This window comes from Euphorbia lathyris, chromosome 3 (genome assembly GCF_963576675.1).
Source record: "Euphorbia lathyris chromosome 3, ddEupLath1.1, whole genome shotgun sequence".
In the NCBI taxonomy this organism is placed as follows: Eukaryota; Viridiplantae; Streptophyta; class Magnoliopsida; order Malpighiales; family Euphorbiaceae; genus Euphorbia; species Euphorbia lathyris.
The window spans coordinates 59,301,742-59,319,924 of record NC_088912.1 but is presented as its reverse complement, the minus strand read 5'-3'; the positions used below and the strand labels follow the sequence as shown (position 1 = coordinate 59,319,924).

Sequence of the window (18,183 nt, the reverse complement as noted above, 5' to 3'; positions counted from 1 at the left end):
GATCTTCAAAAGAAGACTGACATGGATGGAAAGGTTAGCACCTACAAGGCTAGGTTGGTAGCGAAAGGATATCGTCAAAAACAAGGCGTTGATTATCACGAAACCTTCTCTCCCGTTGCTATGTCCAAATCAATCAGAATCATGCTTGCAATTGCCGCTCATTTTGATTATGAGATTTGGCAAATGGATGTGAAAATAGCTTTCCTAAACGGAAACCTGCTTGAGGATGTATACATGATGCAACCTGAAGGTTTCATATCAAAGGATGCAAATAAAGTTTGCAAACTTCAGAGATCCATTTATGGACTCAAGCAAGCATCTAGAAGCTGGAATAAGCGTTTTGACGAAACCATAAAACAATTTGGTTTCGAACAAAATTGCGAAGAAGCTCGCATTTATAAGAAAGCAAGTGGGAGCTCTATAGCATTTCTCATACTATATGTGGACGATATACTGTTAATGGGAAATGACATTGCTCTATTACAATCGGTGAAAGTATGGTTATCCGGTAACTTCTCAATGAAAGACCTTGGTGAAGCAGCCTATATACTTGGTATAAAGATCTATAGAGATAGATCGTGTAGACTGCTCTTTCACAGGCTACATACATTGAAAAGGTGCTAAATCGGTTTAGCATGCTTGAATCGAAACGAGGTAACTTACCCATGGTACATGGAGTAAAGTTAAACAATCATCAATGTCCTAAAACTGATGATGACAAACGACGCATGGCTGTTGTCCCGTACGCCAGCGCGATCGGTTTGATTATGTATGCTATGCTATGCACTAGACCTGACGTAGTGTTCGCGTTATCTGTAACGAGTCGCTACCAAGGGAATCCGGGAGACGAGCATTGGATTGCCGTCAATAACATTCTTAAGTATTTGAGAAGGACTAAAGATATGTTCCTAGTGTACGGAGAAGGAGATCTGAAAATTGAAGGATTTTCAGACGCTAGTCATCTCACAGATGAGAATGATTTTAAATCCCAATCAGGATACCTGTTTATCTTGAATGGGGGCGTGGTCAGTTGGAAAAGTTCCAAGCAGGGAAGCGTAGCTTTCTCTATGACCGAGTCAGAGTACATCGCTGCTACGGAAGCAGCAAAGGAAGCAGTTTGGATTAGAAAGTTTATTACAGAACTAGGAGTGGTGCCTGACATTGTCAATCCCATTACTCTGTACTGTGATAACAATGGAGCCATTGCGCAAGCAAAGGAACCACGGTCTCATAATGCATCCAAGCACTACCTAAAGCGATACCACATCATTAGAGAGATTGTGGCTAGAGGAGATGTGAGAATAGAAAGAGTACCTACTGAGGACAACGTTGCAGATCCGTTGACAAAGCCATTAGCCCAGAAAGTACATGATCGTCATTTAACTTCTACTGGGATAAGTTTTAGAAACAATTGGCTTTAGTCCAAGTGGGAGTATGTTCGGGTTTAGTGTCCTATAGACAATTGTTGCTGGATACAAACTTATTGTAAATGAATTGTTCTTTATATCATTTGTTTTAATAAGATATATGTTTTATAACTATATAAAGGCAATCCCTTTTAAAGCACTAAATAAAGTCTAATAAAAGGAAATCCGTAAGTTTGTTTAAAGTGATTATAAAGTGTTCATACAAGCATAAAGTGAGACAAAACTTTATAATAAACTAATAAACTTAAAACCACCCCAAGTCAAGTGATATGTTTAGGATTGATATATCACTGTTGAGACTTGTATGTAACAATGTCTTCTGTCCGACAGAAAGCTGATCTCACAAGCTTCACATATATAGATATCTGGACAGTTACATAGATCCGGTGAAACGTTGTTCATTAGGATTGGGGATCCGACTTGAGATAACAGGATGGGTAGATTCATCCTTGTCACCTGTTCATCTCATTGGTATTAATAGGTATAACTAATCCTCAGACTCAAAGGAATGTTAATTGGTCATCCTGAATTACTGAATGTGAGACTTTGATCGCGTGGTCCCACGATCCTTAACAGAGATGACTCTGGGGTGTGAACTGCAAAGGTTGGGTGTCACAGGAGGTAATGTCAGGGTAGTTATACATTGGATTGAGCATTTATCACTCCCGATGAATGGGAGATACATCCAAGGATCGGTTGTGGAAGACTCGACTCTAAACCCTTGCAAGGTGATAGCTTAAGAGTAGAAATTCGGATTTCACTTAACCTATATGTGACTTGACATTACCCATAGTCATAAGATTCAGTTCAAGGATGTAGTTGATAAAGGATCGTATTATACCGTAACTAATACGGAAGGGTTAACGACAGAATCAACCTGTCTTCTTAACGGACTCTGGGAGAATGATTACGGACTTGCCAATAACATACTCTGTACATCATTCCGTTATGCAAGGGATTAAATATAATTCTTGAAGAAATTAATTTAATAGGTTGCATACGGCCAGAAGTAGTAAGGACCTAATGGATCACACATAAGACTTGGAACCAAAAAGAGAGATGGATATGATTAATAGATGGAAGCCCAAAATTAAGCCCAGTAAGGCCCAATTACATGGAGGGGCCGAAATTTATATGTATTTGAGTAAGGAATTAATTTATTCCATTCATCCTAATTTGATTAGGATTGTGAAATTAAATTAATTAAGAGATAATCAAGTTAGGAGTTTTAATTAGATTAATATACTCCTATTATTATCTAACTAGGTTATTTATTATTATCCTAATTATATTAGATATATAGTAAGATAATAATTAGAAATCCTATTCCGAATTGGATTCCTATTAAGTAACCTATTCCTATCTAATTAGGGTTTAGATACAAGCAAATATATTTACCCCTCCTACATGTGAATTTCGACCTAAGCCTCTACCCTCCCCTAAACTGATTTTCGAAATTGCTTAGTTAGAGAGAGAAAAGAATTCCCATGCCCAAGTTCGTGGACAAGAATTCATTCGGCATTCCATCGATTGATTAATCTAATTCATCCCTCTTTCTTCTTGATCTTGTGTTGGTTAATTAGAGGTAATCTATTTTGGTTACATCTCATAAGGGTTGATTCTAATTTAACCTCACCGTGTTCACGAAAGAAGAAAAACAATCAAAAGGGAGAAATTCGTTTTTCTTCGCCTACATCAGGTCAGTTCACTATTTCGAGGATTTCCGGAGATTGAACCGTCGGATCGTCGCGATATTTGGACAGTAGCTTCTAGACATATTCTTCCACGTTTCCACCGAAGGGATTGTCGTTCGGAGGTCTGGAAGGTCTGTTTCGAATAAGGGCAGATTGGTAAACAGTTTACCTCTCCTTTGAAGTTGTGGGCACTTCGTTTGCAACGGTAGATTGATCAACGAAAGGTATTTCTTTTTATTCCTCTTTATATGAAATAACGATTAACGGATCCTATGGTTAAAAGGAAGTAGGCTAAAATTTTTATATTTCCGCTGCGATACCTTAGCCCTATTTCCAACAGTAGCAATTAGATTTAGATTAAGATCTGTTCGAAGACTAGTTTACATTTTTATAGTAGAAATATCATCTCTATTCCGAAGATTCAGCGAAAAGATCAAGTAGCGGATTCGACCCCGGAGCCCAACAAACTCTAACGAGGTTTGAGGAAAGGATTGACGACCCGAAACTCACTAATTCCTTTTGAATACTTCCATGCTTTTTGTTCTTTGTAAACTTGTATCAATTCACAATTCATCTAACAAAAGTTCATGCAATTCAATATATTTTTATATAGTTACTTTGGTAATTGATCCGAAGTAAGGTTCTGGTGCTTTCATTAAAACGTAGTTAAATTCATATCTTTACAAGGAAACTTTGTTGAACACTTGAACAAGTTCGTATCTATGGACGATATGACCGTTGGATCGGCTTATCGGAAATAAGTATAAACTTGGTTAAGGTAGAAATCTACTCAACATCAGGGGGATTCTCTACGGTTCAAAGCCTTTTAATTGAAGGAATTTACATTTATTACACACTTATAATTTTTACAAAGTTTAAAGTTGGTATCTTTGCTTAATGCAAACGAGTTCAACTCTTCTCTTATTTTTAAACGCTAAATGTTTCTGTCTTGTAATTTAATCTCAGGACAGAATTGATTTCTAACATTCTGACTTATAATTCTAATCTCATTCTTATTAATTAAATTCTTCACAATCCAATTCAATTAAACGATTTTCTATATTATAAACCTAAAACGTGAATCAAACTGAATTAAAATAAGTTTTCGTTAAAAAGCGTTCTATGTGGGTTCGATATCTTTTTATTACTACAAGCGAAACCGTACACTTGCGGAAATCGCTCAACAAGTTTTTGGCGCCGTTGCCTGAGAACGCCAAATTTTTGACAAAAATTTATATTTTTCGTATTTTATTCCGAACCTTGGTTTATAATATATGTATTTATTTTATTTTCTAGTTTTATTTTATTATTGAGGATGGTCACTAGGACTAAATCCTCGTTGTTATTTAACGTTTGCATTTAGATGTTTGCAGATAAAAAAATCCAAGTTTTTTCAAAGATAAACTGGAGATTTGATCATCAATATAAATGCACAGAAGGAGTCTACAGAAAAGAAATTCAGCATGCAAATACATCAGAGAGGAAAGAAATTTTTTTGAAACAGGATGTCAGACGTGACAGATGACTTTTCCAGAAAAATTTACCTTTTCCCAAAACACCTTTAACTCTTTTCTATAAACTTAGCCCTTCACCAGAACATAATATCTCTTTGTTAAGAAAATATCAATTCTTACACTAAACCCAAATAATTTCCCTTTTTATTCATTTCCTTAAAACACCTACATTTATCTCTCTAAGAAACAGCTGATCAACTCTTCTCAGACAAATATATCAGAAGTAGGATGAAATTATCTTATCCGCTAGGAAGGAATTGTATAGTTTTAATATAGTTTTGAAAGTTTCGGTTCATGTGCATAGTTTTTGTTCGTGCACAGAACTAGAAGTCCGGGCATTTTACCGAAATAATTAGATCCTTAATTTGAGAAAACGCTAAAAAAAGAAAGTGCTAAAAAAAGAAAATGCAAAAAAAAATGCTAAAAAACAAAATATAATAATAATAATTTCAAAGTTTGGGATACAGTTTTACTTTTTAATTCCCAATTGAAATTATTTCTAGGTAAGTTGATAAAATATTTTGAGTATGAAGGCGCTCCAATTCAAGCAATTGAATCAGTGGACGTATTCTATGAAAATTAAATTAATTAGTTTTCATTTCCTTAATTTTGTTTTTCTTAAATCTTGTTTACTGTTTTAATTTTTACTAGTTTTAATTTGTTTTACTTTTGTTTATTTTTATAATTTGATTTTTAGAATTGTGTACAACTAAGTTTTATTTAATAAAAAATCATTAAAAGTCATGTTTTTAATTGTTTTTCAGAAAATTATTGTATGTTTAGTGAAATTTCAGGAATCTCAATTGAGATTCAGAAATCTCAGTAGGGATTTCTCAAGTATAGATTTTCAGGTATAGATTAGGAAGGTCCTGCTCGTACCGAGATTTTAAAAATCTCAGTCGTGATGAGAGGTAGGTTTCGACACACCTTTACCCAGGATGGGTAAAGCGTGTCGCGACCGAGATTCCAGAATCTCGGTCGCGACACTGGAGCTGTGACGACCTGTCACCTTTGTTTTCTTCATTTTTTGAGTTTCCTTTGCTGTATTTCGAAATTTTTTTGTCAGTTTTAACCCAAAAGGCACCAATTGACACCATTTCATTTTCAACAAACATAATATTTCATTCCGTTAACCTATATATTTCAGTAAGGATCAAAATTCTTCTTTTATTTCACTTCATCTATTTCAAAATTCTGAAATTCTTACCACATATTTAAGGTTACAGACATACATAATTCTCCAAACATGATTTCCTCTTTTAATTGTATGTGTTGGGAGACATTTTCCAAGGCAACACCATTAATTCCTCAAAGATCTTAATGGAGGGATTAGTTGCCGCATCACGTTCCAAGGACAGGAAAATTGGATACAGGAATATAATATGTGGAATTATTTTAGGAATCAAAGACGTTGTTTCGGTTTCATGGACTGATAAAGAACCATTCCCTATCCTTGAATATGAATTCCTGAAAAGTGAGAGACTTGTCAAGAGAATTTTCCGAGTTGGCCAACGATTTCTTTCTTCTGAAGAAAGACAGATCTTCGTTCAAGCCAAGATCGATCGGGCTCGTGTTATGCGTATTCCAATTCATAGGGATACCATCTAATTTTAATTTTTATTGTGTTTGGTTTGTTTGTAATTGTTTGTATATAGGTTTGTTTTTGCATTTCCTGTAAATATGTTTTTCATTTTTCAATCTGTATGTTTGATTTTATGTTAATCAAATGAATAAATGTTTCAATTCATGTTTACATCTTTTATGTTCATGTATATATATCTGTATTCTGATTATTAATTAGAAAGTTAATTGTAACATTTATGATTAAAACACATTCATGTTTCAATTTAATTCATTAAGAACATTCATTGTTTCAATCAATTCATTAAAGAACATTCATGTTTTAACATTAATTCCCTTAGAACATTAATTGTTTCATTTATTCAATATTTATTAAGGTGAAACCTTTGGTTTTTCCTTTATTTAATATTTTAATTATGTTTTTAAGTTACAGGTTTTAATACATTCATTAATAGGACATAATTGCAAGACGAGAAGATAAATTCAGAGTTCAAATACGCGTTTATAAGCTATCAAGTCATGAATCTCGGTAGGGATTTCATAATCCCTATGCCAACAGCGAAAAACAGGAGTTCAGGAGAAATTTTTCTCCCAAAAAAGCTCATGTCGCGACCTGTAGGACAAGTATAGGCACGAATTTGATCCATTTTTCAACCTTTTCCTATTCCTACACTAATTCCTAACACCTATTTTCATCCTTATATAAACCCATCCCTTACACAAACTCCATAAACTACTCCTCCATTTTTCTATCTTTTACACAAATTTTCTATTTTATTTCTCTCTTAAAGTTCAAAATTTTATACATCATGCCTGGTCATAAGGTTACTCACAGGCTTTCCACTTCCACCTCCAATCGGTTGAGTTGTCTCTTTGTGGCCACATTCGACTTTATTTCCAGTGAGGGAGGGAAGCGGTATATGAACTCTTTTGGGCCAAAATTCGTGTTTCACGATATTCTCTTTTGGATTTTGCGAAAGAGATTTACATTTAGGAATTAGGTTCCAATTTATGAAGTTGGGGATAAAGAGATGATTATTTGGTTTGGATATCATACAAAACAATTTATTGTTAAGCCCATCAATTTTCAAACCAATCCGGTTTGGACATATTTTGCCTAGATTAGATGCATTTAATTCCAAGCACATTTCTAGCAAGCTCACTAAGGATAATAGTAATTTCTATTTCAATAAATTTTTATCCTATTTTCTTTTTGGGAGTGTTAAAAGGTAAAGGGTTCCAAGTCAGGATTTATTTGTTCATTTTGGATTACATCTTCAAGGGTTTCGTGGTAGATTAACATTGGAATGCTTTTTGCCAATTAAGTCCATGTTTCTGTTTCAACCACTAAGCAAGTTCCTTTGGTCATTTGATTACGAGTTTTTGTTTTGGATGCTACGGGTATTTTGGAGTAGTTTTCAATAACTTACTCATAATTATTTTCCGATGTTAGATTATGCCGCACTTTGAAGTATGATAAAAGGAAGAGATTTATCACCTTTAGGAATAATGGTACTACTTATAGACTTGATTATGAAGCAATGGGTGAGATGTTTGGTTTTCCTACTAGTGATTTTGTTCAAAAGCCTAAGGAAATTGGTCCCCATACCATTTGACATGCTTTGTCCGGCCAAGATACTTTTTACCCTAAGAACACCTCTAGCAAGTTGATTCGAGATAATTGTCTATTCTACTTTCATAAGTTTTTATCTTTCTCCTTGTTTGGAAGGGTTGAGAGTTCTAAAGTTCAAGTTAGGGATTTGTTTGTGCTTTATTGTATTTTCAAAGGTCTTCAAGTTGATAGCATTGGCATGCTATTCGATAATTTACACTGTGCCTCCGCATCCCACACTAAGCAAGTACATTTGGGAAATTTTATTACCGGGATTGTGATGGGCGCACGTGGTGAATTGGCGGATTTTCAAAACCTCTCTTACCATGGCAATTTACCTATTTTGGATATTCTGGCTCTTCTTCAAGCTAATTTATTACTTAAGGACAGTCCACCCGTATTCGTCTCTTATGAGACACGTATTAAGCACCTTAGCAGTCAAACGGGTGGTGGAGCTTCTAGTTCATATGGATTAGGTACCGAAGAGGGTGGTGAAGATGAAGAAGAAGGTGAGGAGGAGGAGCATGTTGAGCCACAAACACAAGCACAAGGGCATGTAAAGGATGAGCACAAAATGTTAATGATCAAGTTGATTTGCGAAATTTTTTGAACCAAATGAATGCACACAACCGGCAAATGAATTTGCGGTTAGATGATATTGATGAAAGCAATCAAGAAATGCGTAATTACCGCAGTGGATACAAATATACATACTTTGAGGAGAGAGAACATGTCAACCCGATGCCGGTTGTTATCATTCTTCCGTCGTCAAAACGTTGTGACCACACCTTCTCCACCGGGTTCACCTTCACAAGAATAGGTTTTATCTTATCTTTTCTCCACTCATTTATCTTGATTTGTTGTTTTTAATTCAAGTTTGGTACAATGCTTCTATTTCATATTATGTTTGGTACAATTTTAATATCTTATGTTGGATGCTTTAATTTCATAATTTTTCTTTGTTAATTCGTATGATTTATTTTCGTACAATTTTTTGTGTTTTATCAAATTTTGCACCAATGAGGACATGGTCCAAATTAAGTGTGGGAGGAGATATTACATATATCGATTTATTTTTAGTACGAATAAATGCAACAAATAATAATGAATGACATTTATTCAAATATAAATGCATGTTAATAATTTTTAGTAATATACAATATGCAACAATTGTTTTATGCAAATGCAACATATGTTGCAACAATATTTTCCAAAAATGATATTATTTTATAAACATTATTTTTATTAACTTTACATTTTTCATACGTTTAAAAATATTTAACTTAGATTATTTTTAGGTTATCATTATCGTTAGAAATAATATTTCTATACGGGCAATATTTTTCAAATTTTTTTATATAAATCTCCGAAACGATTTTATCAAAAACGTCTCGAGTGAATGTATTTAAGTAAACAATTCTTTATTTCAATCTCTATATTATATCATGAAAATTCATGATATAATAAATCTTATTTTAAAATTTCAATTAGGTTTATAGGCATTAAATTGAACTAACAATTTTTAGCTCGGTTTGATTTTCGTCTTACATTAACACCAATTGAAGTTTTTAAGGAAACTTTAGCCATAATACATGTTGAATTTTAAGTCAATATATGATGAATGTGTTATTTTTCTTTTCCCAATTTACAATTTTATAACTCGTGTTAATTAAATCAAGTAGTCGTATTCTTAACTTTTGGCCACGATTGAGACTAACCTTATCACAATCGAGGTATAAAAAGAAAGAAAATTAAGTAAACGGTACTTTTGGTCACGATTGCGACCACCCTTATCACAATCGAGGTATGGAAGGAACGTTAAATTTAAAGCAAAAATTAAACGTGTTTAAAGTTTAAAGTAACGATTGCGTCCACCCATGGCATGGTTGGTACCTCTTAAGTGAACATAAAGTAATTAAAGTTACGATCGAGACCACCCTTATCTCGGGCGTAACTAGGCAAAAAAAAAAAATTAAACCTAAGTACTTATTCATTTAATATATTTCATATAATAGTTTAGGTTTGGGAAAGGAAATTTTGTGCTTTGAAATGTCTTGAGACGAAAGACTTAATAACATGTGTGCTTATATCGTCCCGAATACTTCAATTTAAAAATTGAAAAATACAAGACGAATGATATATCGCCTTTATACGAGTTAGTTTGATATTTTGCGTATAAATTTGCCATACAAGGTTAATCTTTTCGGCTTAACTAATTTAAAAAGGAATACAAAGATATATGTTTTATTTTCATAAAGAGATTAGTTAAAGGATAAATTCAGTGAAATTTTGCTCGGGACTAGCAAAAGATTAAGTGTGGAGATTTGTTAAGCCCAAATTATACCTAAAATATCATTAATATTTACATCAGTTTTTCTATGAAATCGTGTTGTTTATATCTATTTAGAGTACTTTTACGTCCAAATATGTTTCTTTCATTCAAGGTAGCTAAATATTTGGTAAAATCCAAATAAAAGCGAAAATTGATCAAAAACGAAGGAAAAACCCTAAGTTACGAGCCAAAAAGACGAAGAATTCAGCGCACCGATATGAGGAAGACGGGAACGGAGTCAGAACCGAGAGGAACATCCCGAATCCCGGTAGAGATTCTGGAATCTCGATAAAGATTCTGGGTCGCGACCGAGATTCCCAAAATCTCGGTCACGACACGCCTTTTTCAGGCATGTTGATTTGTTCGTTCTGAAGAATAAATCTGCTCCCCTAATCTCGGCAGGGATTCCATGATCTCGGTAGGATCAGCAGGTCTTCCAACACTATTTTCACATGTTTTATTCCAAGAAACACGTCTATTCGGGTGGATAGAAACGTCTCTTCACAGCGGACACGACCCTTCAACACAACTCTTCAACATCTATAAATAAAGAGTTGATTTCAGAGTTCAAGGAGAGTTAGATTAATTAAGATTAGAGTGTAGAATTTATGCAGAAACTCTGACTCAGAAATGAGTCAGAGATTAGATTTCATTTCTGTAAAGCAAACTTGCCATACACAAGATTGTTCTTAGATTTCTTACAAACGAAGTAGCAATTAGATTTAGATTAAGATTTGTTCGAAGACTAGTTTACATTTTGGTAGTAGAAATATCATCTCTATTCTGAAGATTCAGCGAGAAGATCAAGTAGCGGATTCGACCCCGGAGCCTGACAAACTCTAACGAGGTTTGAGGAAAGGATTGACGACCCGGAACTCACTAATTCCTTTTGAATGCTTCCATGCTTTTTATTCTCTGTAAACTTGTATCAATTCACAATTCATCTAATAAAAGTTCATGCAATTCAATATATTTTTATGTAGTTACTTTGGCAATTGATCCGAAGTAAGGTTCTGGTGTTTTCATTAAAACGTAGTTAAATTCATATCTTTACAAGGAAACTTTGTTGAACACTTGAACAAGTTCGTATCTATGGACGATATGACCGTTGGGTCGGCTTATCGGAAATAAGTATAAACTTGGTTAAGGTAGAAATCTACTCAACATCAAGGGGATTCTCTACGGTTCAAAGCCTTTTAATTGAAGGAATTTACATTTATTACACACTTATAATTTTTACAAAGTTTAAAGTTGGTATCTTTGCTTAATGCAAACGAGTTCAACTCTTCTCTTATTTTTAAACGCTAAATGTTTCTGTATTGTAATTTAGTCTCAAGACAGAATTGATTTCTAACATTCTGACTTATAATTCTAATCTCATTCTTATTAATTAAATTCTTCACAATCCAATTCAATTAAACGATTTTCTATATTATAAACCTAAAACGTGAATCAAACTGAATTAAAATAAGTTTTTGTTAAAAAGCGTTCTCTGTGGGTTCGATATTTTTTTTTATCAAGATGGGACGCGAAGGCAGGCCGGACATCCCAGCTAGGCTGGCACCCCCAGCACAACCAACAACCCGAATATTATTAAAAAAAATGAAAAAATACAGAGGGGAAGAGAAAAGGAAAAAAAAGAAGAAGGAAGAAAAAACAGAAAATTACATGACACGAATGTGACCTACATTACAAATGTCGTCAAACACAAAAGCTTGACAGAAATGAGGTGTCGAATGCCACCAACAGGGAGAAGAGACAGATTTGCCATGGCTCTGTGGGTTCGATATCTTTTTATTACAAAAGCGAAATCATGCACTTGTGGAAATCACTCAACATTTGGATACAAGGTAATGTAAGTGATGATTTAATAATATAATAGGTCAATACACATATTTACTCCTGTGTTTTTACGTTTAAGCATATATACCCTTATATCAAATAAACACATAAATTTATCCTTAAACTTTTCAAAAAAAACAGCAAATATACCGTAACTTAAACAGAATCGCTTAGTTGGCAAACACCATTTATAAGCTTTGTCTTCCTCCTTAATCTCCTCTTCTCTCACTGTTTCCCTTTTAAGCTTTTTTTTCTATATCTTTCTCTCTCTACTTCCATCTTTTGCTTTCTCTCTCTATCAACTAATCCCTATTGGACCCGATCTATCATCCAATTCTTCACCTTTCTTTTTTTTTTTGCTTTATTCTCTATTTCTCTCTAAGGTTTTGATTCCTTTATACACTGTCTATCCTTCTTCCTCAATCGGTTAGTTCATAGGGACCTAGCCCAAACTGCAATAGTTAAATGGTTTTGTTTCTCAATTTTCTTTATTTATGTCTGTCCAATAATTTCAAGAAAAGGATACCAAAGGAATTAAAGAAAAAAAACAAAAAACAAAAAACAAACAAGAAAGGAAAGAGTATATTTGATAAATATGGTTTTTGGCATTTGGATTTTATGCCTTTAAGATATCTGGACTTATTCCTATCATTATGCAAGGAACAAGATGAGACAATATGAAGTTAGAGAAAATTTAAATGAATCTCAGCTAATTATACATGTGCATGGGTCATAATAGGGGGTGTGAGGAAGTCGCTTTAATGTTCACTGGTGCTTCTGTAGAGCTGAAGACGTGAGTGAATGGAATAGTGAGAGATTTAATAAGGTGATTTTGTAGAGCTGAAGACGTGAGTAAATGGAATGAGTGAGGGATGGATTTAATTTGCTGAAGACGTGAGTGAACGGAATGGGTGAGAGATCACAAAATGAGAGGTTGAAGAAGGTGATTTTGTAGAATGGAGCTGGTGGAGGAGGCAAAGACCAGACGTGAGTGGATAGAATGGGTGAGGGATTTAATTAGGAATTGACAAAAAAGACTAGATTTATTTCACTTGACTGGGTAAACTGAATGAGGGTATATTAGTCTTTCAATGAGATGTGTAGAGGTGCTATAAACAGTGTTATGCCAAATAAGCATTCTGTTTAGGTTAGGGTAAATTTGTTGTTTTTTAAAAAGTTTAAGGATAAATTTGTTGTATTAACCCTAATATAATTGTGCTTGGTTTAAGAGTAAAGTAATTTAGGGTTATGGACAAAATTATTCTTATATCCTTGCTTTTAATTATAAAATCTATAATCTATTTTTTTTATGAAATAAATTAATTGTTTTTGAGAAAAAAATAAATTAATTCTAACAAAATGTTAATTAAATTAATATATGATAATGGATCAGTTTTTTTTTTTAAAATGGGAAGAAATGAGGATTAATAATAATAATCATAATAATAATAAAAAAAAGATGGAGGGTGTTATGTAAATAAAATAGAAAAGTAAGGATAATTTTTGAATTTTCTTCTCACTTACCTTGCTTCTCCACCGATTTGGGGGAGCCATTTGTTTTGGGGGTTCCAGGAAAGGGTAAGGGAATGAGGATGTTTCATTCCTTTTGTTGGTGTTTGTTTTATCAATTCAATCATTCATTTTACCATCTTTTAGTTTTGGGTTTACCCCTAACTTCTCTAATCTCATTCCCCCAACCCCCTAAGGTTTTCCATTCTCTTTCCCCTCTTTCTCACTAATTTAAACACATATTCTCCTTATAAAATTTCATTTTAGTCTCTATTTTGTTTTTAATTTTTTTGGTCCATATATTTATTTATTCTTACTTTTTTAATCATTGGATTAATTTCACTTTTGATCCTTATACTTATATATTATTTATTTATTTATTCTCAAAAAATATTTTTTTGACTAATTTTTACTTTTTATTTTTATTTTGATCCTTATACTTATTTGTTTTTATTTTTTATCCTGAAAAATAATTTTGATAAATATTTTTGTTTTATCATATTATTCGGTTTTGGTATTTATTTTTAATTATTTTAAAATAATTATTTTCTTTTTAAAATAAAATATTTATACATTTTCTTTGATTTATTTTATTTATGTTTATTCAGTTCATCGTCTTTTAATTTTAATGGTTGAATAAATTAATTTTCATTCTTATATTTATATGTGATTAATTTATTAATATATACATATTATTATATAGAAATTATTGTTAAAAATACAAGTCTAGTTTATTACCTCATTTGAACCAAACAACCACAAAGGGAATTATGGGTATATCACTCGCTTTGTGGAACTGAAACAAACAGAGAAATGAATTCATGATCATTCCATTCCTTTCTCTTCGTTTACCTTTCTTGATTCCATTCCGTTATCCCTATGTGAACCAAACGCCTTACTCTTTTTTGACTTCTAAACCAATAAATCAAACAAATACAACCCAAATCAGTTTGAAAATCATTATTATAAAATTAAAAAACCAAATTGATTTGATGTTATCAAGCTTTTACCCATTCTTTTCAAATTTCACCATAATTCCACCTAAGTTTTGTCTCGCAAATAGAAAAAAAAATAAGAGTTTTGAAAATAAATATGATTTGGGGTAAACAGTTATTAGAAAGTCTACCAAATGAGTCTTAAAAATGTAAATGAACGTACTCATTGGATCAGTTTCGTAAATTTCCCTTAATTTATTTATACATTTTGGTGTAATTTGTCATTAGTGATAAGGAAGCCATTGGATCTCCGGCTTGAGTTGAAAAAGAAGTAACCGGGTGGGTGATGGCGATAACGAAAGCAATCCCTGCATCACCTCTGCTACAGCCTTCAATTTACTCTTCCCACTACTTCCTCAATCTCCAATTCCCGACTCATTCCTTATCTACTATCTGCAAACGCAATTCTCTATTTCAGGGCATTAACTCTCGCCATTCATTTCCAAAATATCTCAACGTTACTGGTGAGTTCCTTCTATCTCATTTCAACCTTTTCCTACTTGGGTTTATTGGGTTTATGCTTCCTTGTTGCCTTTTTGTTCAATTCGTTCACTTTTTTTTTTTGTACAGCAACGAAAGTGGACGCCGTGTACTATTCTCATGAAGTGAAGGTGAGATACTGAAATTGAAATGTAATGTGTGAATTCGACGGTGTTTTACCTATATTTAGAATTGAAAGGGTTCATTTCAAATTTCAATTTAGAAAAGAGGGGCAGATATATCCTCAGAATTGAAGGGAACTTCCATATTTCTTGTGGGTAAGCGGTTGCCATTATATTATATTATGTTTACTCAAACAGATTGCCTTACTTTCACGTGTAATAGATGTTGGATTGCAATTTTTCTTTTTCTTCTGAAAGGAATGAAGAGCTCATTGAAAAGCAGTACTGGAAAACTTTTAGCCGATGCATTGCGATATTATTATTTTGACAGGTATATAATTAGTTTGTTTTTTATGGAAGTTTAGCTTTGGGGAGCATGTAAAACTGTGAATGTTTTACTTCTAGTGATAGTCTGGTAGAGGAAGTTGCTGGTGGTGCATCTGCCCTCAAATCTTACAGAGAGACCGATGAAAAGGGATTTCTGCAGTCTGAGGTGAATTTCTCTTCAAACAAAACCAATTTGATGATATATTTAAACAACTGGAATCATTTTATCTGGAAATGCAGACAGAAGTATTGAAGCAGTTATCATCAATGGGTCGGCTAGTGGTATGTGCTGGAGATGGTGGAGTGCAGAGTTCCACTAACTTGTATGAAGATGAAGTAATTGTAGTGTGTGTATTATGGGATGGGATTGCATTTGTTGAATTGAATGTATGTGTAATTAATGTAGGGCACTTCTGAGACATGGAATCTCGCTCTGGATTGATGTGCCCCTGGAGTTGTTAGCCAGCGAAGGCCATACCTCTACATCTCATCCAGAGGTATTGTTTTTCGTTAAATGCTTCTTTAATAGTGAAGTGCTGATTTGGTATGAGGAATGATCAGGTTGTTGTAACGCAATTAATAGAGACATATGAAAAAATGAGAGGAGGATATGCTACAGCTGATGCTACAATCTCCCTGCAAAGTATGTATGTAATATTGTTTAGTTACCTATCATCTAATCTATTTCTCTAGTGTAGTGTACTAATTGAGACTATTTAATCTTTTAAGCAGAAGTATGTGGTAAATTAGGGTATGATGAGTTGGATTCAGTGACTACAGAGGATATGGCATTGGAGGTAAACAAAAACATTGCAATATTTGCACTAATTAAGATAGTTTTGTTTGATTCTCCTGACTTTGGCAGATTCTCAAGGAATTAGAGAAATTGACAAGAGTGAAGAAGATGATGGAAGAAGCAGCAAGACCATTTTAGATAAGATTCTGTTGCTTTATCAAATTCTTCTTTTCTTTGCTTATTCAAATGACAAAGCTATTATAATCTGTTTCTGGACATTCAACCTGTTTTCAACTATATTCAGCTCATTTCAAACGGCTTAATTCTAGTGGGACTAAAATAAAATCTTTTAAGCATCTCCAAAATTAAGGAGTTATTATTGTGAGGAACCCGGTGTTTCAAATACCAGGTTCATGGTAACAGCAGCACAATATGTTTGATCAAGAACTTTGATCGGGTATTTGATCAATTGGGGATTTTTTAAATTGGAATTGTCATATGATTAATACAAAATTATCTCATTGAAGTTGTATTTAAGTAAGGTTCAGAGTGGTTAATTAACTCATTGAGTTTGTATTTAATTAAAAAACTCAACTAGATTATATACGATAAGGCGATAAATTTCTCAAAGTTTGTTAAAAATGATTCAATCTTACTTTTGTAATCCAAATCTAGATTAATTTTGAGAAGTTTTATATTGGTACATAAAAAAATCTGTTATGGACTACTCATATGATAACACATATATATTCGGAAAAAAATTGAGTAAATTCAATTTAGCAATTTTTGTTTTTATGCACGCAAGTGTAAAATTGACCTCCCAATGAACCAATCATGTATTTGCCATTGCATATGATAATGCTATAAGGGGTAAATGTTACCAAATCATAGTAAAAGGGACAAATGACAAAATTTTGAATATTAAAGGGACCAAATAAACTTTTATGCCTTTACTTTTCGTATAGAAAAAATGCCTTTTTTTAGAGAAAAAAAATAATCGTGGTGAATTATAATTTGCAGCTTGGTGTAAAAAAAAATAAAAATTTTTATAATATAAAAAAATTGGGTGCATTAGACACCGGTGAATTAATTCACCAGTGTAACATTGTCAAAGCTGCTGCAACATTTGCTCCAGCAGTTTTATTATGGAAAACCGGTGATTCCTTACATACTGACACCAGTATGTTAATAACCGGTGTCAGTTAACCATAGTTGGTTAAAAAGAAGCATTATAGTTAAAAAAAATTATTAACTCAACTCTTTTTTTAAAATAGCATTTTTAAAGAAATTAAATTAACACATTATCCTAAAGGGTAAATTCCAAAAAAAACCCATGTGATTTGATGTTATTCCAAAAAAACTCCTGTGGTTTGTTTTTACAAAAAAAAAAAGAACCGTGGTTTCACCGTTACCCGAAAAACGGAAAATGGCTTAACACCATTAAAAATGCTGACGTGGCAAGGGGTAGAGTTGGAAAAATATTTTTTTTATTTTTTTTTTAATTTTTCTTTTGTCTTCTTCTTCTTCTCTTCTTCTTCTTCTTCTTCTTCCTCTCTTCTCTTCTTCTTCTTTTTTTCATCTTTTTTTTCTTTTTTTTTTAAATTCCAGAAATCTGGAAAATTCCAGAATTTTGGAATTTTTCCAGAATTCTGGACGTCTGAAATCCAGACGTTCTTAAGAACATCTGGGTTTCAGACGTTGAACGTCTGGATTTCAGACGTTCAATGTCTGAAATCCAGACGTTGAACGTCTGAAAACCAGACGTTAACGTCTGGGTTTCAGACATTGAACGTCTGAAATCCAGACGTTCAACGTCTGAATTTCAGACGTAACGTCTGGACTTCAGAAATTTAAAAAAAAAATAGAAGAAGAAGAGGAGAGGAGGAAGAAGAAGAGAAGAGAGAGAGAGAGGAAGAAGAAGAGAAGAGAGAGAGAGAGAGGAGGAAGAAGAAGAAGAAGAAAAAGAAAAAAGAAAAATTAAAAAAAAAATTAAAAAAAAATAATTTTCCAAT

General features: G+C 33.0%; 1 protein-coding gene across 4 annotated transcripts; it reads left to right on the top strand.

Annotated features, from left to right (window-relative positions):
* Nucleotides 1-14,717: 14,717 nt before the first annotated feature.
* LOC136223151 (probable inactive shikimate kinase like 1, chloroplastic) lies at nt 14,718-16,499 on the top strand. 4 transcript variants are annotated; one of them, XM_066011007.1, is made up of 10 exons: nt 14,718-14,970; nt 15,077-15,117; nt 15,210-15,264; nt 15,367-15,439; nt 15,520-15,601; nt 15,676-15,758; nt 15,842-15,932; nt 15,997-16,078; nt 16,165-16,232; nt 16,301-16,499. In XM_066011007.1, the coding sequence occupies exons 1-10, from the start codon at nt 14,793-14,795 to the stop codon at nt 16,367-16,369; spliced, it is 822 nt and encodes a 273-aa protein (XP_065867079.1). In that variant the 5' UTR covers nt 14,718-14,792; the 3' UTR covers nt 16,370-16,499. The 4 variants fall into 4 exon arrangements, 3 of the variants coding, with proteins under 3 accessions (XP_065867079.1, XP_065867076.1, XP_065867077.1); XR_010685853.1 differs by having other exon boundaries at nt 14,719-14,970; nt 15,514-15,601; nt 15,997-16,082; nt 16,168-16,232; XM_066011004.1 differs by having other exon boundaries at nt 14,719-14,970; nt 15,514-15,601.
* The last annotated feature ends 1,684 nt before the right edge of the window (nt 16,500-18,183 follow it).